Genomic DNA, 25,218 nt, shown 5'->3' on the forward strand with positions numbered 1-25,218 from the left:
TGCTGCAAACATCAATGTTGACAAGAAAAATGATTAGGTCTTATCTAGCTTAATGATTTTCCAGGATGCTTCCTCGTACTGGCTGCGATTATATTATATTAGATTAGCACTCAGCGACGTGATTCCCCGGTAGTTGTTTACGTCGCGTTTGCTTCCCTTTTTATGAACAGGAAACATATCCGCAGTCTTCCAGCAAGACGGAAAAATGCCGCTGGAAAGAGAGAGAGCTGGAATATGCGGCGCAGTGGATCTAAAAGACAAGTGATGTTCTTTTTAAGAATAATCGACGGAACACCATCGGTTCCAGCCTTAGCTGAAGTCTTAAGTTTAGATGCTGCACTAGAAATTTCTTTAGTGGTGTCGAGAACGCTAAGCGGAACATAACTGGCCGCGGAAGTAATGAGATTGGTGGAGAGTTGCTCGTCTTCAAACACACTAGCAAATTTGGCTGAGAACAGGTTGCAAATATATTGTTGATTGCGAGCAGTTTCACCATTAAAAATCATGGAAGAGGGTAAGCCGACTTCCCTGCGTTGCTCATTTACGAAGTTTCAGAAGGATTTTAAGTTAGTAAATCTTCTGAGAGCAGCCTTCTTAGTTCTTTTCAACGAGCGAAGATTTTTCGTCATCCACGGGACGCAAGAGCCGAGATGAATGATCCTTTTGGAAACGTGCCTGTCAATGACATATGCTGAACCGTGAGAAAAGGTTTGTGCAGCAATGTTGACGTCTAAAGGATCTAGAATATGCTCCCAATCTACTAGGTTAGACAGCACATGGACAATACTGCGATGGTCAGCTCTACGGAAATCATATAATACAGCGTTTGGAGTGCTGATGAAATCATGGATAATATTATTTTCGATTACGATAACTAAAGCACTTCCTTGACTAAAGGTACGGGTGCCATGAAGAGGAAAGGAGCTGTATCACGAGCAAAGCAAATATCCAGGGTGCGGTTGTTTGCATTCAACATGCCATTGATTCCAGAATTGCGGTACTATAACCATAGAGGTAACTTTAAGACTAGAATCTCCCGAAGTAACGTGCTCAACTTTTTGGCTCAGCTCTGGTACTCTCTTCGGTCCCAAGCTATCGATGTACCCCTCGAAACATAGGAAAATCCACGAACCCCTCATTTTATCTGTCAAACATTCATAGCAAATCAAAACAACATAGTGTAGTACTAGAATTTCGACTAGAATAGAGTACGTTAGTCGATTTGCTTGGGACCAATAGAGCTTTTTGACGTTTAATCGGCGCACCATTTAAATCGAACGAGTGCGAGCAAGAGGGAAACAGATTAGTGGGAAAACAAATCGTTCATTCATCCATGTGTGCTAGATAGAGGAAGACGATTAAACGTCAAAAAGGTCTATAGACTAGTCAAGTAGTGAGCCAATTTAAAATCGTTTGTTTTTACCGGTTGCTTTAACCACAAACGAAGTGACAGACGGAGCGGCTCGAAAACTTTGGTGACGCACCTGCTATTGCAATTTTTCAGTGTACCACATGGCAACACCACTACTACTGGATTGTACCACATGGCAACACTACTAATTGATTGTACCACATGGCAACACTAAATGTACTAGAATGTTTTGGTTCTATCTCTTTCACTCTACTCTAAACTGATATGCATAAAAAAATGACAAAATGATACACTCTTTGCACACTGTCAAAGATCATATTGCACACAAAATTAACTATGTTCAAATCAAAAGAAAAATACTAGCCCATCTGGTGGCTGATGGCACAAGCTTCTAAGAAAATTCTATTACAGCGAACCACATAATTTTAATTGATTTTTTCGCCAGTTAGTCGTCTGTCACTTCGTTTGTGCTATAACTGTCCAGGGGCTGGATGGTTCCTACGTGGAAAGATGAACGCTCGTGAACAGGACAAAAGAAACCACTATGGATTGGAGTCCATGCAATGTCCGGTAGGTTAAAATCGCCAAGCACCGATATTATTAAGGTTATGATTGCATGATTGCATATTCCCATTCCGAAATCGACATCCAAGTCAGTCTGCTGGATATACTGGATTATGTTGGGGACTTCGTGCTAGCGGATTTAGAGACCAAGCATATTGTGAGCCCATCCCGGGGAGCGGCCTCATGAAATTAATCTCAAATAACCCCACGACAACAAACTTTGGGACTTACATTCAAAAAAGTCTGCTTCAACAAATTGATGATATCCGCTCTGTCCCTGATCTGTAAACAGTGGCAACCTTTCTCCACTGCACAAATTTGTTGCACCCCGAATTCGGAACCCGAAAAAGTTGAAATTTATTCTCGTTGCATCCCGGGATAATGCAACGATCCTGCAACAACAATGAGAATGTTAAGCGGTGAAGCTTGTGTTTACGTAGTCTAAAAAATGAACTATTTTCCTGATCGCAAGCAGTGATATCATTCAAGTCATTTGTCATTCAATTCTACAAGCTTTTTGATCACCAAAAACGTACCAAACAAGACAAATTTTCAATTTAAAAATTGACAATTCTGATGTGAGTCACATATGACAGATGTTTACATTTTTATCACCGCTACGACAACAGCGCCACGGGTGGCCAGTAATTGGTTGGATTTCACTATAGCGATTATCGTTATTGTGTTATTGTTACACATCACACTCAAAAAATTCCACACGCCATCATCATGTGTCTCACACTTAATTTCCACATCCATTTCATGTGTGAATCTTATGCTATGAACCATGCCTAAACACTGTGGATTTGAATTGTGACACACTTGGATTCTATGTGTCTCATATGGTGATATCAATAGCTTTGCACACCATAGTTCAATATTCTACTTTATCGACTTCTACTTTACCGACTCTAAAAATTGAAACGACAAATATATAATCAAAACTGCCAGATGCCAGAGCTTTCACATATCTTTTTAATGGGTCTGATTTGGGATTCGATCATGGACTGTTATAGGGTAAGCTGCTGCCGGAGTCTTCGTTCTATCTCACTGTGCCAGGGTTGTTCTCATATATGAGGCGGGTTAATAGGATAAAGTCACAACTCTTGTTTTCGATGTTTACCTTTCTGCGCAAGCAATTCACATCGTATTGAAATGCAAAACACTTTAAATCCATCTGTTTTGAACAGTAGCGTGATTCAATGTGCAATACACTTGAATAGAAAGTGAAAAATTTTCAACATTTCAAAGTTTGAAACACTCTAAATTAACGTGTATAACACATCGAACCAAGGTGAAATACACTTAAAGTAAATGTGATTCTGCATTTAAAAAATCAAGTGTTTAAACACTTCGATCGAACGTGTGAAATTTTTTGAGTGCATGATCAGAACCATTAGCGATAATATCACTGAAGATTCCCCATATCGGGTGATGCATACAAGCATTATGTCTCGCTCTAAGGTTATAGGAAAAACATTACCTAATGCAGGTATAGCAAAAACGAGATAAAAGGGGTGGGTTAATTTTTACTCAATTTATGTGTTTATCTCGAGATTCCGGCCATTTTTAAAGTAGCAGTCTTCGGCAAAGTTGATCAGCTATATGGCACTAGTGTATATGCCAATTTTTAGTTTTTGCTATACTGCCGGTGTTGCGAACACCCCTCGTCGATGAACGAACCTCCAAAGCAACCGTGCAGTACCAACTGAATGGCCGACAACTGACAGAAGTAGATCTTGGGAATAACAAAGGGTAACATGACAACAGCCGAATCGGTGTGATAAAATATCGATAACTGAATTCAACATTTATTAGCTAAATTATCGCGGTTATTTGCATAAGACCTAAGATAAGACCCTAAATGTGATTGCTTAAAAAACCAAAATATGTTATTCTACATAAGCAGTGGGTTGAAAAATAAACTATTTTCTTATTGAAGTGATAATTTACATGAAATTTATTATTCTTGAAATTATTACAGGTTAAGTTGATTCCGCTTTGCATCGCTTTGGCTTGGCTAATCATTAATCATGGTTAACACACGGTAAATTGGTTAGCTAGAAGTTCATTATTCAAATAATTAAATAAATTGATTGAAAAAAGGATTTCCTAAGTCTAGTGGAAATAGATTCTATTCCGAGTTAAAACAAAACGATAGTTAATTACAAAACGTTAGTCAAAAAGATTGTTTACTAAATCACATGAATTTTTCAGAAAACTTGAACGCAATACGTGATTGATTCGTTCAAAATTTCGGAGTTGACCTTTCTATTCGTTACATAATCAACAACCGGTACACGCATAACTGTCCCACGATGCATAAGGATTGTATAGAACATGGGACATCTATGGGTATAACGGCAATATGAGCAGATGGGAAGTGTTGTCTTCGGCAAAGTTGTTTAGATAACCAAAATCTTTCGAATGATGAGATGGTGAATGTGCAACAGATCTTTAATATCTGAAAAGTTGCTGTTTTAGACAAAGTTGATCGGCTAATCAAGGCCTTCTACATTGTGGACAGGATAGATGGAAATATACTCACTACGCGGCGCTAGTTTGCATATGTACTTCCAAAATGAGCTATATATCGATACTCTGACCACCTGGAATGATTCTGGCATCGAAACAGTTGTTCAAATATCCAGAGCCTTTCGAATAGTGAACAGATATGTTCAGAATTATGCCACTACGAGACGCTATATACATGCCAACTTCCAATAAATGTCATAAGGACTGTTCACTTTATAAAACGGTCACGGAAAAAGTCCGTAGCTTTTTAATTTTACGTTATATTTGTATTGTTTATTCTGGTTATGTGAAGATTATAATTGGAACAAAATTATGCAATGCTTAAATTATTATTGTTAAATTATAGCACTAAATCGTCACTTATGATCGAAATGTCGTCTGAGAAAAAGTTGATGATGATATGATAAAAAAAGATAAAGGAACGGTTCGACAAAGTCGACCCTGATATGATGCAAAGGTTCTATTTCTATAATCGTTTTCAAAGAGTACATGAATCTGCTGAGAACTTCAATTGGTCAGTGAAGCTGCAGGCAGAGTTGTGCAATTTTAAACAAATCAAAGAGACTGCAATCAGGGATCGTTTAATTATTGGGATGCATGATCGAGAGCTGCAAAAGTCTTTATTGATGTCAGAGACACTGACACTTAAAGTGATCGAGAAGAAATTACTCAGCAGTGAGGATGCTAAAAAGCAAACAAAGGATATGACTAGTGAGCGTAGAACTGACGAAATGCATTCAGTAAAGAGTAGACTAGGGAAAATAGTTGATGAGAGTAACCGAGAGTACGGTAGGTACGACAAACCATACAGGGGTAGGGATCTTAACAGGAATGATAAGAAAGTTAGTTTCCATAGAAGATAGTCATCTGGTAATCAGAAGGGGTGCTTACGCAAATGCAATTTGCAATTATTGCAAGAAGAGAGGTCATCTGAGATGAGACTGCTACAGCTTCAAGAACCGAAATTCTGTAAGATATTTAGGTGATAAGGATGAAAAGGACACGAGTTACGATTTCAAGAGGTCTGGTGGACATGATAGTTCAGGTGTAGAAACGGAGGGAATGTAGTGCATGATGATCTCAGCGGTTAAAAGCATATATGAACCATGCATGAGAAAAGCAAAAGTGCAAAATTGTTTGTTGCAAATGGAAATTGATTCAGGTTCAGCTGTTTCAGTAATCAGTGAGACAGATTGTAGGAATTTTTTTTACATAGAATTTCAATGGCTAGCACTAGTAGGCACCTTGTTGTTGTTGTTGATGGTGCTCGTTTGAAGCTTTTAGGAGAAATTTCTGTGCAGGTAGAGTTGAATAGTCTAGCAAACCAAGAAACACTTGTCGTACTGCAAGGAAACAGCAATGTTGTTCTTTTGATTAGAAGATCATGGCTTGATCGTGATGGAGATCTGGGTTCACGAATGCGTTGTTGGTGAATGATCTGAACGATACAAATAGTATTAATGACATTGCAGACAGTTTAGAACTGAAATTTAAGAAAATTTTTGACGCAGATTTTTCAGAACCTATCGTAGGCTATGAGGGGGAACTGATCATGAAGAACGATCAGCCTGTCTTCAAAAAGGCATATACAGTACCGTACAAATTGAAGGAGAAGCTTGCACAACATTTGCTGATGCTGGAGCAACAGAAGTTCAACGATTATGACCCACGGGAACCAATTGAAGTTTGCCCATACCAAGGTCCGGGATTCGAGACTGTCGCTGCCAGACTTCAGAATCCCTTTGATTTTCTCTAACGCTTCGTATTACATTCCGTGCTTCACCGGCAATTTCCTTCCGTAGATCGTCCTTGGTCGGTACTGACATGATTCCCTCTTTTCCGGGTTTTTCTTGATTTCCGAGGGAGATAAATTCACACTAATTTCCGTTCCTGGTTCGAGGTTGACTCCTTCCTCGCTGGTTGGTTTGGTCTGTTTCATGTCCACCATCTGTCACTGTATTGCCGTGATCATCCGGGACGAGGCTCACGTCCAAAGTCGCTGGTCCACCGAGCACTCGGAATGAGCGCTCCGTACATCATTGTGCGAAAAGAGAATGAAAGAAAAACGAAAGGGATCTGTTTCAAGAAGTGACAGTTTCATCAGGTTCGCACTAACAAAAAGTTCGGATTAACACTTTTGATATAACTGCTATCACTCTCTCATACTTGAAATATGCCACGGCCAAATTGGCACAACGACGACCGAAGCGCAGGGTATCTAGTTAACATATGGAAATAAATCTAAAATTAAAGAAAATAGAGTTCCGAAACCTCACAAAACCATCTATAAGAAAAAAATAAATGACATTGAATTTTACATCGTTACAAAACATAACTGGTAATTAAAAAAAACTAATGTAAACTTTTGATTTATCATGGAGTTATGTTATGTTATATGTAGCTAAACAGAAAATTAAACGGTTCGTTCATAACGTGTAACTTTTCCTTAAGCACCTCTACCTCTTTCTTTGTTTTTTTTTTATCGTTGTTGTCCAACGACTCACCTTCAGCCACTGCACCTTCGTACGTACTGCTGGTACTTTGTTTTCCGTTGTGCTGTTGCTTTTCTTCGTATTGGCGTTGCTTTTCCGGTTCCCACCGGAATGGCAATGAAACCGGTGCCCTTCCGTCTTACATAGGAAGCATTTGTGCTTATTTCCGTCATAACATATATTCCCCTTCCGATTGAGGAAATGCAACGAAGAGGGGATCTCATTTTTCACGTCCATCGCTCATCTGTGCTTCCGGTAACCGCAACTCAGTCCCAACTGCATTTTTTACAATTTTGAATTAGCATCATTATTCAGCTTACCTTTTTTTAAGCTGTGCTATTGAAAAAAGAGGGGGTTTGGTTCAGGAAATGTGAAAAACAATACCAAGTCAAATTGTCCCACGGCGAAAAGTAAAGTAATCGCAAGTCAGTTCCATTAAAAAAAATGATGATTTCATTAAATAAACATATACAACAGACAAAGTGAGAGAGAGAGCGCTTAGACACTTTCCAATATTAAAGGCAGTTCGGCACGGATTAAACCATTTCGATGAACTTTCTTACTTGTTTTATTTAGCCATTATGTATGAAACAGGGTACAGATTAAAAGTGTTGAGAGTCAATGCTGTGGTACTTATACTTACGTTAGTTGAACCTACGGAAAATGCTGTATTTTGAAGCCTACGACTGATAGGTTCCATTCAAGCCAAATTCAGCACGTTGTTGATCTTCTTCACATCCTTAACGTATCCATCGATTTGGAGGTACCTTCAAAGTAAATATTAAATTAGCTACTACTAGACCAAACCCTACTGCGATCGAATCTGCCACTCACATTTCTCCGATGATCTGCTTGATGATTTCCTCCTGCTTGCTGGGCAGCGTCACAATCTTCTCATTCTGCGCCTTTTGTTTCTGTTCCACCTGAACTTGCTGGGCACTAATCTTCTGCTTGGCCTGGTCAACGTTCTTCTGCAGCAGTTTGGTAGCGTTGCCAATTTTTTCGATCATTTCCGCGTACTTCTTCTCCGAGAACGATCCCTTTGGGAGGCGCAGAGTTGCCAGTCTCACCACTTCCTGGGCCCTAAATCGATGGAAAGTAAAATCATACACATGAAAGCTACTTATTGCCATTTCAAAACTACCTCTTGAACAACGCATTCTGCTTGTCGCAGATATCTTCATAGTTCTCAGCCAACCGTTCTGCCGTTTCGCGAATCTGTTGCTTCTCGTCCTGCAGCTGAGCGATCTCGTTCAGCTGTTGATCTTTGAGCAGCCTCAGCACGTGAACTCTCCTCTCGATCTCCTGACGGGCTTTCTCATGTTTGACAAAGTAGTGCTCCCGTAGCATCCTCGTTGCTTGAGTTAACAGTTCAAACGATTCCTGCGGCGTTGGTTCCGACGATTGGTCCAGTTTCAAGATGGGCTGAGTAGCTCCCGATTTCAGAATCGACTGAATTCGATCCTGGAAGGGATCTTTCAGAAGCTGCTTCAGCGAAGAATCTGTAGCCGACGAGTACTTTAAACCAGACGAGACCTTCGATTCGCGTATCAAACTGTGATCGCTGATCAGATCCATCGTTACAACTTGGCCGGAAGCCAGCTGCAGCAAGATTCCCGAAGGGGACTGCAACAGTGCGAATCCGAGAACGGGGTTGGAGCTCATGTTCAGAAGAGCTTTTGTACAGACAACATACTCGGCGCGGCTCTGGGAGGTGAACAGTGGATACCGATCGCTGGTGTCTTCTTCGTTCTCCACAAACTGTACAAGCTGGCGAGTGAAATCAAGTGTGATCGCATGGAGTCCAGCGTCGTGATACGCAAAGTACCGGGCTTCGTTGAGCATATCGCGCTTCAAGTGGATCGGACAGGAGTACGTCTTTGCTTCGTCAACACCGGTGAGCCCGAGTTCGAGTTCTACCGTTTCCAGTACCTGCAGGTACCATTCGGAGGGATAGATGACCAAACTGGAGTCCAGCTCGCCGAGCGATCGCTCAGCTGGGGATTCTTCTTCCAGCAGCAAAGCGTGGTGGATTTTGCCATTGCTTTCGGCGATTATTATGGTGGGCGGAAGCGACGGTACTACAATGAGCGAGCAGGAATCCAAACCGTAGTTGTCCTCGACTTGGGGCAAGATCGAGATGGGACCTTGCAGTCTTGGACGATCGGTATCGATGCCGGCGCACAGGATGTAAACATTACCGTCACCCAGCAGGATTATGATGGGCCACTCGACTTTACCGCCGTTGTCCGGCATTCGGGATTTTAGCACGGAGCCCTGTGGTGAGGTTCAGGTATGAGATGGGGTAGAGTTTAAACAAAAATTAGAAATTTTGAACATTACCTTTTCATAACTTTCACTAAGAACTACGCAAAACTTCAGGTGAATTCCAAGAGAATTGTGTTAAGAATTCATAGGAATGTCTGAAAAATACTTTCAAGCAGAATTCTGAGTGAAAATCAAAAGGAATCCCTGCAGTCTTAGACAAAGTTGTTCTGTATTCCCAATTTAAGTTCGAGGTTAAAATTGAGCAATTTTTTTAACTTTTGACAAGCAAATAAATAGTTTTGTGTCATTACCATACATTTTCCCATATACAATTTAAAATTCCCCCGCAAATCCAGACCATAACTAAATTTGCTCAAATTTCGCACAGTTGGAATTTTGACCCACCCTATTATACATGTTTGTTCCTTAATTAATGGCTACTTAGCAAACAAAATAAATTTCAGCTGTTCAGCCTTCCTTGGTGGATAAAAGATTTAGTTGGGTTACACACCGTGAATGGATTTACGTTGCATCTACCTTATTTGAAGTTCGAAAATTCGTGAAGATTAAAAAACAAAACAAATCATCTAGTCTTTCCCTTTTAACTAAAATTTGATGCAAGCACGACTACGAGGCTCAATGGCTCATCTAGTTAATACTCGCCAATCCAAACCTCCTAACCCCATAATCCATATCACCGAACATCTCTAGCAAAACATTCACACCCAAACGACCACCATACCGATGTTCTGATACTGACCGTCGCCGAAGAAATGCTCAGATTGTCCCGCATCATGGTGACCGTCCTCGAGAGCGTCGTATCGTCGCTGCTGCCGGTCGCCATCGCTGTCGCCGCCGAAACCACACGTGGCGGTGCAATGTCAAAATCAACGGCCGTGTCGCCGAGGCTGCTGAGATAGGCCAGCTTCGCGGATCCGGGGCCCGGTGGAGAACCGGCCAGGGTGCTAACAAGTCCTGGCGAAGGACCAACACGCCACACATGTCGTAGCGAGTCCACATCGTAGACGCTGGAAACGAGAAAATGAAACTACGTATCATGGGAGAGGTAATAGGCCGGGCGCGGGGCTTTCGAGCTTGAGTTGATTATTATTGCTTTTGGGTCTAGTAGGTAGTACTGGGGAAAGGGAGGATTCGGTTCCACTGTGAACCACTTGACGACGTTGTTCTTGTCGCGGCCTAATATATGGTTGTCGGTTTTTTGTCCTGTGGGCAAACGAACGGACGACGACGACGACGACGGGTTATTGAAAAAGACGAGGGCGCAGATGACAAGGAAGACCACGACGGTCGGTGGTGGTGTTGACCGCGGTCGGACGGGTTTTTGAGGTTAGGTCAAGCGTGACAGACTAGAAAGCGAGGGAATAATGAGAAAACAGTGGTTGAGGCGATGATTTTTCCTGCTGGTCGTACCTACATACGTAGGCTTTTCTAAAGCAAACAAGCTGAAACTACTCTCTGCTAAGCTGTTCTATATTGTGTTAGACTAGGAGGAGGTTGAATGGGAACGGTTTTCTATTAGCGCTGTAGGACGAGGATTCCGGGATGTGTCTTATAAATTAACAGAACACACAACCGTGTGACAATGGCCGTGGGGGTCGTTTGGTCGTATACGTACCGAATCGAGTTGTCCGATAGGAGAGTCAAAATGTGGGAGTCAGTCGGCGAGGCCGGATGCCAACGGATTTGCAGGATCTCGAGATTTGGATTTTCGGCGAAGAGATGTTCGTCCAGGTTGTAGGAGCTGAAAGAAAAGGAAAGATGGAAAATGAAGTTAGCAATCAATTTTTACAAACGAAATCAAATCAAATCATCTCAAGAAAGTATTCCACGGTAAACCGCAAAATGGTCCGCTCTCAGCAGTTCGCAAACGCCGTTCACCGTTTATTTATTAACCATAACCAGTAGCCGCACCACCACGAAAAGCCGTGAATTTCTGAACTGGCGCTGTTAAAGCATATGTGCGTACGTTCCCGGGATCTGATGGAATAAGCCTTCTTATGTCGTCCTCGCCGTCGTAGGCTGCGAATGCGGTTCCGCGTGTGTTTGAAATAGCGATTGCCTAAATGTACAAGCGATGTTCCGCCGTTCTCTGCGGTGCGTTGGAAGAAGCCTTAAATTGCGAACCGAGGCAAACAATCGTCGTTAGGTTGGTGTGCGCACATCAGGCGCCTATATCCTTTCATGAGAGGGGGGCAAAAAGGATTAAAAGCAGTGCGCTCGCTCGCATAGTGTGTTTATAGATTTTTATTTACATTTAAATTTATAAATTAATTTGAAGAAAATGCAAAATACATGTCGGAAATTTCGGAGAAAGTTTTCGATTTATTTGCTTGGGTCGACGGTTGGTGTTGGGATGGTCGGGCGGCTGAGAAAGGAAAAAAAAGGATTTGTTTGTCAAGCCGCGAAAGTTCATAATTTCACCGTTCTGTGTACTACACATGTGAAGGTACCACACCACCGACGAGGAAAGTGCCTTTGATAATGTTCTCAAACCGCGTGACTGCGAAAAGTACTTGTTCTTGCCGTCTTTTTGAAAAGGATGAAAATTGTACCAAAGGCGAGTGGAATCCCAATGTCGAAAGGATTATTATTAGTTGGTTTGGTTATTTACTCGGTTGTGTATTTTTAGGAGAGAATGACTCATTATTTGTCTAAGCGTGATGTGTTCATACTGAAATTTATTTTTAATAAGAGGCACTGACTTGACTCAAACTGGGTTGGTCTAGATCCATGCAAAAGTATAATAAAAACCAGGAGGACTCATCTACAGTGTATCAACAATTTGCCGAATAATAAAATTTAAGAAAAGTTTACCCTTGTTACAGGGTTGTTACAGAAATCCCTATTTCAAATCCGCAAAATCCACCCAATTAGAAAAAAAAATAGCAATTCAAATACCCATAAACATTAGGAATACACTTAACAAATTTAAAGCAGCTTTAAACTTTAATTACATCGTACCTCTAAGACATGGAGTCTAATTAGTGGTGCTTGACTACTTTTTTTTTCCTTGATTTGTTTTCCGTCGATTATGTTTTCCGCACTTAGTACCAATGCTACCGACGCCAGGGAAGCTGCTCCCACACCTGGACCCTACCTCTATCGACCCATCAAGCTCATGAACCGGGGACCAACGGCTATACTGCCCGTATGCCTCTGAAAATCCCGACGGCGCCGACTGGGATTGAACCCAAGCCGTTTGGAGTGAGATGCAGTCACGCTTACGAGTACACCACCGACGCTGCTTGAATTTGAGAACTTAAACACCGTTCAATTAACTTAAAACAAACAACAAGAACTACCAGAAAACCTCGTTAGGCGTCCCATGGACGTCAGAAAAAGGGCGGACATTTTAACGAAGCTCCAAGATATCCTGGAAAGTATTGAAAGTTTTATGCTAGTTCCATTAACATCAGACAAATTGCGGGAACTTTCAGAAATTAGAATTTATTGAATTTTTTAAGAAACGCGTATTTTATTTAGAGGAAGTTTTGAAAACTTGAGGGTACTTCCGGAAACTTCAAGAACGTCCAGAGCTACGCGCAAGTTTTCAATCAGGGTAGTTCGATTGATTTCAGGAAAATTTATAGAAATTCAGTTAAGGTCAAAGTACTTCCGGGCAGTCTTATTAACTTCAGGAAAATTTCAGAAGCTTTACATAAGTTTCCAAAACTTAAGTTAAGTTACAATATATTAAGGGAAGATAAGTAGCTTCGAGTAGTTAAGCGATGCGAACTCAGGCCATGATTTTCAGGAAAATTGTGAAAATTTTAGGGAAGTTCCCAGAACTTCCTTAAAATTTAGAATTTTGAAAACCACAAACCACTGAGAACTTAGAAGTTTAAAAAAATACTGAGAACTTAAGAAAAATCTCTGAAACTTCACTAAAGATTCAGAAAACGTCGGGAAGTTCAGAGATCTTCAAAGGGGGTCGCATAAATTGTAGGAAGAAATTCCGAGGAACGAAATGCAGTAACAAGGATATCGGGGACGCATGTGCAAGGACTTGGATGGTAACCTGCTCACGAACGAGTGTGAATGTGGATTGAGAGGTGGAAGCAGTACTATGACGAGCACCTCAACGGTGATGCAGCAGAAAACGAAGGTGGCACGGCAACCCAAGTAACAATTTTGGTTTTATGAGGATTCTGTATACCATGATTTAGACTTGTAAAATGCTATAAGAGCGCGATAAAACCTGCGATGTTACTTGGGAACAGACCTTGGAGCACGCGCAGAAGACGACAGGCTACCGGCCCCTAATCTTCAAGTAGTTGAGGAGGAGATCGCTCGGCTGAAGAACAACAAAGCAACTGGTGTAGATCAACTACCAAGTGAGTGGATGGAAGGTGTCGTATGCTCAATCTACAAAAGGGCGACAATTTGGATTGCTGCAACTACCGCACGATCACACTGCTGAGCGCTGCCTACAAGGTACTCTCCCAAATTCTATGCCGCCACCTGTCACCATTTGCAAGAGAGTTCATGGGGCAATACCAGGCGGGATACATGGGTGCCATCGCTACCACGGACCAAATTTTCGCGATTCGGCAGGTTCTGTAGAAATGCCGCGAATACAACGTGCCCACACATCATTTGTTCATCGATTTCAAAACCGCAGCAATGGCAGATTATGCACGAGTACGGACGCGATTGGTCAAGGCGACGATGGATCGAGTGATGTGCGTTGTTCGAGTATCAGGGACACTCTCGAGTCCCTTTGAATCTCGAAGGGGGTTACGGCAAGGTGATGGACTTTCGTATCTGCTGTTCAACATCGCGTTAGAAGGTGTGATCAGAAGAGCTGGGATAGACACGAGTGGCACGATCTTCAGGAAGTCCATCCAGCTTCTTGGCTTCGCCGATGACATCATGGCACGGAACTTTGAGTCGATGGCGGGAACGTACATCAGACTGAAAACTGAAGCTAGGCGGATTGGACTTGCCATCAACGCATCGAAGACAAAATACATGAAAGGAAGAGGTTCTAGGGAAGACAATGTTAGCCTCCCACCCCGAGTTCAGATTGACGGTGACGAAATCGAGTTGGTCGATGAGTTCGTGTATTTGGGCTCACTGGTGACCGCCGAAAATGATATCAGCAGAGAAATTCAAAGACGCACTATGGTAGGGAATCGTGCCTACTTTGGACTCCGGAGGACGCTCCGCACGAAGTTGACTATCTACATCTGATTAGACCGGTGGTCCTCTACGGCCACGAGACCTGGACTATGCTCGTGGCGGACCAACGCGACCTTGGTGTTTTCGAACGGAAGGTATTGCGTACCATCTACAGTGAAGTACAGTTGGATAACGGAACGTGGAGGAGGCGAATGAACCACGAATAGCACCATCTGCTGGGAGAACCATCCATCGTCCACATTGTAAAAATTGGGCGACTACGGTGGGCTGGGCACGTCGTAAGAATGCCGCACGTCGATCCAGTGAAAATGGTTCTCGAAAGCGCCCCAACATCAACAAGAAGAAGAGGCGCGCAGCGGGCAAGGTGGATCGACCAAGTAGAAGGCGACCTGCGGACCCTTCGCAGACTACTAGGCTGGCGAAGTGTGGCCATGGATCGAGTAGAGTGGAGGCGACTTCTTCGGATAGCAGAGGACAACAAAGCCTTAGCCTGATTGGTAAGGTAAGTAAGGATATCGGGGATGTTTCATGAATAGACTGTGGGATAATAAGGGAACTGCTGTAAAATTTTGGGCATATTACCTTCAACTTCAAGACGGATCCATCAGCTTCAAGCAAACTACAGACATTTTTAAGGAGTTTCATGACTTCAAGGATCACCAGAAAACTACAGGAATGTCAAATCATCATTTGAGTCTTCAGAACTTTAGAAGTGTTGTGAAAACTTGTGAAGTTTAAAGATCTGTAGATTTTATAAATATCATAGAAAATTTAAAATAAGGCAAATTTAATGTTAAATTGAAACTCTTTACGTAATTACCTTGGAATTCCTTAGATTGATTGATTTCCTATATTCAGGAGATTTTCGGCCGTATGCAGGATCATCTCCGAATAAATCCTTTGAAACTGTTCTAACAAGTTACTTTGAATCATCCTTAGAATTTCTATTCTGAGAATTAGATTAATTTGAAAATAATTTCAAAATTTTCTTTGAACTTCACGCAAAATTCTCCTCAGATATCCTCCGGAATACCCTTGATTTTTTTTTTTAAATTAACCTTATAATACGATTCTTGTGGTATTGTGAGATTGAGATTCTCTTCTGAATATTCCTCAATATTCCTTTGAAATTATCATCAGAACACGCTTAAAATTCTAATTATATATTTATTTTAATCCTTCCTAAATTTCACCTCCTATTCTCCTCACAATCCCCATACAATTCTCCTTCAAGTTCTCCTGACAACTCTTTTGGTGACTTATCTCAGAATAATAATCTTGGGATTCTAATCAGAACTCGTTTGATTTTTTCCGAGTTTCTTTTTCAGATTTTTTTTAAAAATAATACCTAAAGAATTGTCTTTGAATTTTTCAAATTTATTTAAAATATTCTTCAAATTATCAAGTCTTTAACATTCTCCAGAGCCCATATTTTTTTTTCATCCAAATATTGGATTTTATTTCATATTCCTACATTTTGAGTAATTACTCATACCCAGCTTGTTGAAAAAATAAATTTCTGTTTGTTTTACGTCTTTCTGTATTCTGGGGATCAAATTATGAAATCGAAAATGAGGCACGTATCGAAAAGGGGGGGGGGTGTTTTCAAACGCATATTTTTGCAAAGCTTTCATGTGCCATTCGACGGGGAATTTATCCAGCAATTTTTTGGCGTATCAAGACCAACAGTTGAAAACGGCTTGAACTAATTAAAAAAATAACATTTAGGGGAAATTCTCCTCTATCCAATTGTGTTTAAGGTTTGCGAATGTAGGCTTTGGTTCGCGAGGTTATAAGGTTTGATTACAAAATGGCCTCGACGCCTTTTTAATTGTAGGTCTTTTATTCTAGTTCATTTATTTGTAAGGCTCAACCGCGTTAGCTTTACGGAGCCGATAATTCATGTTAAAGTTACAAAACGTACTTAATTCTAGTGGTTTACTAGTAGATGCTCATCTTGAGCTCTTACAAGAGCTCTTTTTCCGGGGCGAATGTTCGGTGGATCCTGTCTTAGTGAGATTCGTTAACTGCTGTTTTCTCACGTGTTCCTGGACCGCAACGCTCAGCTCTGCCACTTTTTCGGAATAGTCTTTGATGCCATATTTTTCGTAACAAACTTGGTCCGCAAGCCGCATTTCCATTAGAACTTCGGACGTGTTCAAATCGCTCATCACAGAGCAGATCAACACAGACTACAGTGTAACTCAAAATTTATCGTACACCCTAGAAGATTTTTTTTTTAACATGATGAAAATACTTATTTTTTTTTAAATCGTGACTGGTGATTGAACAGATGTTTATTGATTTATTGCTAAAATTTTGGTCTTTATTGGAGCAGCCTGTATGAAGTTAGATTTATTTTAGTAAAACGCTCGATTTTCAACTTTTTACCAAGTGGAAGAATTTTAGTAAAATTAGTGGCAGATGAATGATCTTTATTACGACTAAAAATGAGCATTTTATTTCAAGAAAACAAAGGCGTTTTTCTTGAATTGCTCTGACTTTTTGTAAGCTCAATCAAATATGCCAAATACTGAGCCAATAATTAATAAATGTATGCTAAGTCAGCTGCCAAAAATTCAGAGACGTAGGGGAAATGGCTCTAATGATGGCCTATGGATCTAAGATTTGGTCCATCGCTAAAAATCGGCTATTTATTAATTTTATCTCGATGAACACATCATTGGGACGGTACTAATGGCCATTTTTGGTCGCTATAAGGGGCGTTTAGGCCGACATTACATCCATTTCCCCTATCAAGTTCAATCAAACCATTTCCATGTTAGTCATATGCTTAAAATTTGATTTTCTTGCTAAAATGTCAATGTTATAAGGTACGGATGACCAGTTTTGATTTTTTGGCCTATTGTCACCACCACTTACGGAATCTTGAAACGTGATACAATGCTTTCCCGACTTTGTTAGTTACCGATTTTGTCAGCTCCCTATTTTGTCAGCCTGCAGATTTCACTAAATTTTTGAGTTTTTAAACATGAATTCTCAAACTCTACGCTATGAATCATTGTTATTCTTACATTTCACTGTATTGTGAATGTTAGAGGAAGCGGAGGTGAAATGTGCATACGGGGTTAAATTAACAATTGACGATTTTAAGTGCTTTTTCATTCAAATATCAATCAATTCAACGCACAGGTCTTTCATCCAATGTGCCTTTAACATTTTAATTAATTTACATTACTATAATATACTCCTACTATGAATTATTAGTTTTGAATGGCTGTTTGTTGGAAAAAATAATTTCTACCACGGAAAACATTGAATTGTACATACAAGTTTTGATTGTCTTTCAATTTTCAAGAGATAATCAGCCCTATCAGCTTTTGTTTTGGATTGCCGGAGAGGCAGTTTGGATTCCGGAAAGGGAGATCAACGGTGGATGCAATTCAGACAATGGTCGAGAGAGTCGAGAAGGTGTCCAAACAGAAGCGAAGAGGAGATCGATACCCGAGCAAAGTTAGAGATCAAATTGAAATCAGAATTTGCTGTTATGATGTAACTTATTTTGAATACTCCATTTGATCTCATTTTGGTTGACTTAACGGTTAACACAGCAAAAATGAGAGCAAAATTTTACACTGTTGAATCAAACAGAAAACTAATTCTGCTTTCAATGAAATCAATTTGATTACTGATTTTGCATTCATAATGTATGACTGAATACGGGTCTGTCTATAATGGTTAGCATCCATGCTTCTCACGCTGAATGATTTGAGTTCAAATGTCACCTCGGGCTAGTCACGAATGACCTAAAATGTGTTAAGCAAAACAAATAAACAATAATCGTTAGTTCAACGACAGATGAACTTACAAATTTTAAACAAGAAATTAATAGCAGAACTTCAAGTTAAGTTGTTAAGTTTAAAAAGTATTGACTGCATAATGAACGCACAATATGATATCAGACTTCTGTCGCGACAATTGAAATCAAAATGAGTTTTCATTATGATAGGAACTGCAAACTTTAATATCGATTTGCTTTCATTTTGTTAACCAACTTTGCTCGGGTATTTTGTCCGTGAGAACGATCGACGTCAAGAATGCGTTCAACAGCGCAGCTGAAAAGCCACTGCCAAAGCGCTGCATAAAATGAGGGTCCTTGACAACCTGTGCAGGATTCTGAGTAGTTCTACAAGGCCCAACGCACGCCTTTGTCTCAAAGTGCGTGTGGAAATACCTGGGAGTGACGATCGATGACCGGCTAAACTTCAACAGCCACGTCGAATAAGTCTATAAGAATGCTTGGAAGGCCATCAATACAATAGCTAGAATCATACTGAACAACTCTATTCCTAGCAATATCAAGAGGCGTCTTCTGGCTAGATACTGAGGTATGGAGGTCCAACCTGGTCAACCACCACCGGAGGCAGTTCCTATCTGGCCACGGCTGCCTCAGGAAATACCTGCATCGGTTCGGACACGCAGCGTCACCCCTCTGTCCGGAGTATGGCAACGTGGATGAAACGCCGGAGCATGTGGTCTTCGACTGTCCAAGGTGCGAGACAGTGCGAAGGGAGATGCCTGTCCTTAACGTGGAGAATGTCACCGATGACATGTGACCAGAGGAGAAACTTGGAGTGGAGAGAGGAGCAGCGATCTAGCAACGCCAGCTAGCACTGAGAGTATGAGAAGTGCCAGTCCCCTCGAAGTAGTCGCTTCAGCGTGGTCCCGGGGGATCCAGGCAGAGGAGAGAGTAAGGAAGGAATGGGCTTTAGTGGAGCTACACTAGGCAACAAGTGGATACCACACCACCACTTAAATTATTCAAACAAAAAAGTTAGATTTTCGATTTTAATGATAATAGGAACCAACCTAGAATTCATTGTCATAAAAATGAGGGCCTAACTATAAGGAACAACTTTGTAGAAGAGAATTTTAGTCTAAAGTTCGTATTCGGAGCGGGCAGCACCCTCTCAGATTTCAATGAAACTTTCTGGATGTGTGGACCTTGACTAATTGATAATTGAAATTAGACAAAATTGAATCGCAAATTGAGCTTCATTGGATTCTGAGATGATTTTGAGCTTCACTGGTTTAGTTTTGTGTGAAAATGGCAAATAAAAAAAAAATAAGTTCAGACATGAAAAAGTTTTAGTAAGAAAAACTTTTTTTCTTTAAAAGTGCCCATCTCGCGATGTATGGACGGATGGTAGTAAACATAATTACCTACCTTGAGGCAAAGTTTCATCCAAATCAAACATGGCCATTTTTTTTAAATCGACTTTAAATTTTAAAAATCAATTTTTTTTCAGTGTAGGTCTCAAATGAAATTTTTTCCAGTATTTTTTATCGATAACTTGGACAATTTCCTAAAAGTCATCCATACAACATATTTTTGTAGGAGTTGTCATTTTTCCATAATATTGTTTTGAAAAAAAATCGGCAGAAAAAGTTTGGCCCTTCTTAAATGTTAGTCTAGATAAATTTTGGAAAAACTAAGTATGCAAAGTGGCATATTTAGTCAATGTCCACACATCCAGAAAATTTTATTGAAATCTGAGAGGGTGCTGCCAGCTTCGATTCGATTTGGCGCGAAATGCGTCATACCTTATATTATTCAAACAAAAAAGTTAGACTTTCGATTTTAATGATAATAGGAACCACCCTAAAATTCATTGTCATAAAAATGAGGGCCTAACTATAAGGAACAACTTTGTAGAAGAGAATTTTAGTCTAAAGTTTCAATTTCAGGCTCAAAAAATATCATTCCACCCAAATCTGCATTCTGGACCACTGTGCATTGTCATTAGACACCAACTCAACCCGAACTGCGACACACCAAGATTTCAAGATCCAAGCTGTTTTTAGATCAAAATAGTGGCAGTTTTATGAATAACAATTGAACAATCTTGAAATGTAAGACTGTTTGAATGATCTAAATAAACCATTAACCATCAGACATAACAAATGTAAAAGACCGAAATTACCAGTTTTTATAAGGATACAAACTGGTATACCGGTAAAACCGTTTAAATAACCCCAATCAAGATTGATTAAATTCTTACCATGAAAAAAAGCAACTCATGGGATTTCCGATGAACTTCGACCTATTATTATCCCGCGTTTTACTGAAAATACCAACACGTCAATTGCGTGGAAAGATATTTTACAGACGGGTCCCATCTCAATTGATCCACTGGCTTTGGTGTTTTCAATGAAAGCTCTAGCGCCTTCCGCAAACTTCAGGAATCTTGTTCCGTTTTTGTTGCTGAGCTGGCAGCAATAAACTTCATTACTTCATCTCTAATTAAATTTATTTCAAACATACGCACGGATTTGGCGTGATTCTGATACAAGGTGATAGTTAAATCTTTGTATGGTTAGGGCGTGTAAGAGCTGCTTTACCTATCTTGCCATTCAGGGTCGTATATACGATCGACCTCCAGGAGAAATTACAATAGAGCGGACGTTCATCCCAATGCTGGTGGCAAGGTGGAATTTTACAAATAAGATGGCAGTGTGTCTAAAACCGCCAACTGGCCTTTCCACCAAACAATTTATTTTGACCCGAAAGTCGTCAGTCACAAAGGTTGGCACGAATCATTTCGATTAAAAATGTCTTTTAACAACCTTGGATTTGTCCTGGAGGATCTAAAGCATACATATCTTCTGATTTTGCTCTTAAAATACTAGGGACTTCCATTCGCGGTCCGGTCAAGCCACATAATATATAAATGCATACAACACTATACTTTAAAAGCTCTCAATTATCACACTAAGCTAAATATGTTGGAATGACTCAAACGACAGGTGCATTTTTTATGATTTTAGATGACTTGGAGTACATCTTAAGACCGCATATTCTAAAATTTCAACCCAGCACTCCAACTTCCAAGCAGCCAACCAATATAATTTCTCCACAGTCAATAACTGGCGGGCGATGTTTGCAGCATAAACAGCGAACTAATTACCGCTCCTCTTTTAAATAATCCAATAATAATCATAAAAATTACATTTACATATTTTAATAAAAATCCAAAATTTGCTGACACCGTCAAACAGCGGTCGGTGTGGGAAGTGCCGCACCAGAAATCACAATTAACCGGCGCAAATGAGTAGCTGCTGCTGCTGCTGCTGCTTCGTCCAAGAGGTAGGTTTAGCGTTGCTTCATCTCATCCTCAGGAGTATCTCCATGGTGGAAAGAATGAGACGACGACGAGGAGAGGACAACGGTGCCAATATCGTAAAAAGAGTTGCGAAACGTCTTACGCTCGTTTTTACTACATTTCTCCATCCAGGTGAGGAGGACCGATTTCCCGGGGTGTGTGTGTCTCTGTGTCACTTCTAGTTAGGTGGCATTACGGTGGGGGAGTAGAGGGATTCACCTCGCGGATATCATCGACAACCAGCACGCAAAGCACGAATCTTGATACCGAAATGAATTTTAATACTTTTATAAAGTTTTTAAATTAACACTTTCACTTCGGTCGTCGGGTGATGTCTCTCGGGTGGATTGGACCGGGGCTTTGGTTGATTGGTATAAGAACGTGGTTTTGGTGGTTGATGAGAGACGGGTGCCGGAGGAGTTGGAAATTTGAATCTATACTATGTGTCTCTAAACTTGAAAGGTACGAGAAATCACGAATTGTGGAGGCAAACTTCTTCGTCGAAACGATACCGCACTAAATCCGTGATCTTTAGCTTTAGGTGGTGATTATGCAGTTTTGAATAAATTTCACATTGCCGCTATGGGGTACGGACCGAGATGGGTTGACATCGTTTGAAGAACTTGTAAATTCCGGAATATTTTCTCAAATGTTTTCGAAAATCACACTTCCAATTAACGAAAGGTAGCAAACGCAGATCTACCATTTGCAACTGAAGAAGACAAATGACAGCGAGCAGAGGTCTTTAAAAGCCATAATCATTTCCAAACTCAACCCCCGTTGCGACTAAGAACTGCTCCCCCGGGGGCAAATTTGACACCCACTATGGGAAATGTAGGTACCTACGCAAAGGAGTTTGCTAAATGGACGAAAAAGACAATCGCAATGCTGCTACAACTGGATAGTTGTTAATTTTTAGTGCCTTCTTCTCGATGATGACGACGACTGCCGCTTATCACTTTGACAACAGTAGCGCGGTGCAGAACGCGGCTAAGGGGGTTGATATCTGGCAGGTGGCACATCGCAACGTGGAAAAACGTACTTATTAATGATGGCTGCGGAACGACAAGTGCCAACATTGATGGCAATAATCGTTGACGGGTGTTGTGCTGTTTTCACTTCGGATTGGGGCTTTCGGGCAATTTGTTCTAATTAGAATAGGAGTGCCGTGTTTTCGCTGATTAATTCTTTGATTGGTGTTGAACAAAGCAACAAACAATATCAGAAATTCTAGAGAATGAAATATTGCTGCAAATAAGCACCTGACAGAACAGTGAGCGGTACAAGAAAGCAAGGGTGAGCCGAATACGAACAGACCACAGAGCATCGGTGCAATTCGAGAAGAAATGAGGAATGACAGACGTATCGATGCTTGATGTGGATTGGTATGCGCAGGATTTTTGCAACTATTTTTCCCTCTGTTCGGGAGAAAGTCCAAGGAATCTTTACCATTTTATACCATCTCTGGTTGCAGGATAAACGGTTGACAAAAATATGGCCGAAAAGACATTCAGTATACGGTATTAACTATCGAAATTAACTTGCTACTTTGCAAAACGAATCAATTTTGGCTTAAGGTGACACTCTAAGGAAGCCTTAGCGTGGAACCTCAAAATTACAAGTGACTTGTCCGGATATGACATATGAACTCGTGACTTTGGCGTGAGAGATATAGATGTCCCCTTTCTACGTCCTGTTTTTCTTTGTCATTATGTTGTTATCTTTCTTACTGTTTTCCGGCTTCCCAGTACCTCTCCATCTCGGAACGAAACATTTGTTTTTTTTTTCATTCTATTGAGGAAATAAAACGAGGATCTCTCTCTCTTCTTCTTCGCATGTCAAGCTTATTGCATATCGCATATCAGCTTATTACGTGTTCTCAACTTAGTATTCTACTAGATGCACTTCTACAGTTATTAATTGAGAGCTTTCGATGCGTGTACCATTTTTGCATTAGTATAATTGTGTGGCAAGTACAATCATACTCTATGCCCAGGCAAGTGGAGAAATTTTCCAACCCGAAAAATACCTAGACCGGAACCGAGAATCGAACCCAGCCACCTCCAGCATGGTCTTGCTTTGTAGCTACACCTTTACCGACTGCGCTAGGGGAGGCACCGAGGATGCAATCTCCTATTTCCGTCCATATACACAGCTTGTACCAGTATGCATGTCGCGGCCCAGCTCCACAGTGATTTTATCCCAGGTAATAGATTCTTAATGTTCCCCCACCGTCCCGTCAAGCTCGCTCAACATTGCTTCGTTTCATGTGTTTTTCGCAGATGAAAACCTTATGCTTTCTGAACTTCCCCATCACGATCCGGGACCTCAGGTGGTAATTCGTACACTCACACATATTGACTGTTGCCTTCCACAGGCGCCATACACACATTCACTGCCTTTCCATCCGAATAATGGAACATTATTTCACAGTTGTTCCTAATTGCATATAGCATAGACTCTTTCGACTTGAAATTAATGAGAAGCGTTTTCACCACTAAAAACCGGTAAGTTGCTTCCATCTCAGCAGCATTTGCATTCAGTGTCCCGTCCAAATTTTGCACTTCCATTGGCAAAGTCGAATGTGATGTTTACTTCTACCGACCTCATCAAAACATTTGATGTGCTTCTAACGGCGAAGAAATAACAACGACAAGGAACGAAGCACGACGAGAAAATAGCTTCTACCGGCTAAGTGATCGCGTGATTAACTAATTATTTTTAATCAAGCTTCTATTTCATAAAGCCATTTCTCTTAATAAATTTTGATGTATGCAAAAACAAGTAATAATAGTATCTTTTCCGATACCGAGATCTAATTGTAATAGTGAGAGATTTATTTAAGAAATGTTTAAAGATATCTATAACTTGATACAAATGAGATCTAATGAAAATTGTTGACGTTCTCAGTGCAAGAAAATTATCTACCACTCCACAGTTCTAAATTTACAAGATTCTGAACATTTGTTTAGAGTCTAAAACTATTTATTTTTTAGATTTCTAGACCAACATGGGAAAAGGGTCAATTAGCTAATTACGTAAAACTTTAAACGTCCATTTATAGTTAAAGAAAACAGATCAACGTTAACAAAATAGACTATAGCATAGAGACATAGTGACCAGGGGCCACATGGCGCATCTCGAAACGAATGTTCTAAAATAAGTTTGAAAATTCTCTGTTTGAGCCCCTAAAAAAATATTTATAAAAGTCCAGAAATTCACTGAAGATCATTGAGCAAAAAATCATGGATTCATCCTAAGATTTTCATCAAATTTTAAAGCTTTTTCTAGGAATTAAATGAAGCTTCTTTCCTATATTTCTATTTAAAATTCGCTTGGATTCTCTTTAGAATTCCTGGAATGCCGATACGGACGCTTACTCAACGGCTCTATTGGTCTCTGGGCCCAAAAAACGTGGACACAACCTGGATAGCACAAGCAACAAATCGTCGTCCGGAAATTGAACCGGGATGTCTGATCTCCACAGACGCAAAACTGTTGTCTTCCTTCACCATATAATCCCCCTTATTCTGCGAGTCACGTGACTCTCTCTCACCGGTGAGGTGACAATTGTCACCTCACCGGTGACAGAGAGTCACGTGACTCGCAGAATAAGGGGGAATGTGATCGCTCGCCCTCCTAATCACTAAAGAACGGGCCGAGCAATACATGATCGATTGACCACCAGGTCGAACAGCCA

At 40.6% G+C, this 25,218-nt stretch overlaps 1 protein-coding gene across 1 annotated transcript; it reads right to left on the bottom strand.

The window, feature by feature from the left end:
• Window positions 1–7,515: 7,515 nt before the first annotated feature.
• On the bottom strand, window positions 7,516–23,277 carry LOC135699714 (nuclear pore complex protein Nup88-like). The gene is made up of 6 exons (XM_065220002.1): window positions 23,249–23,277; window positions 10,868–10,993; window positions 9,992–10,259; window positions 8,108–9,240; window positions 7,798–8,046; window positions 7,516–7,730 (listed from the first exon to the last, which is right to left on the bottom strand). Exons 1-6 carry the CDS (start codon window positions 23,275–23,277, stop codon window positions 7,664–7,666), a joined length of 1,872 nt encoding a protein of 623 aa, XP_065076074.1. The 3' UTR covers window positions 7,516–7,663.
• Between the last annotated feature and the right edge of the window lie 1,941 nt (window positions 23,278–25,218).

The sequence above is a fragment of the Ochlerotatus camptorhynchus genome, unplaced genomic scaffold, assembly GCF_037179485.1.
Source record: "Ochlerotatus camptorhynchus isolate MF236.1 unplaced genomic scaffold, CSIRO-AGI_Acam_v1.1 ptg000114l, whole genome shotgun sequence".
Lineage (NCBI taxonomy): Eukaryota > Metazoa > Arthropoda > Insecta > Diptera > Culicidae > Ochlerotatus > Ochlerotatus camptorhynchus.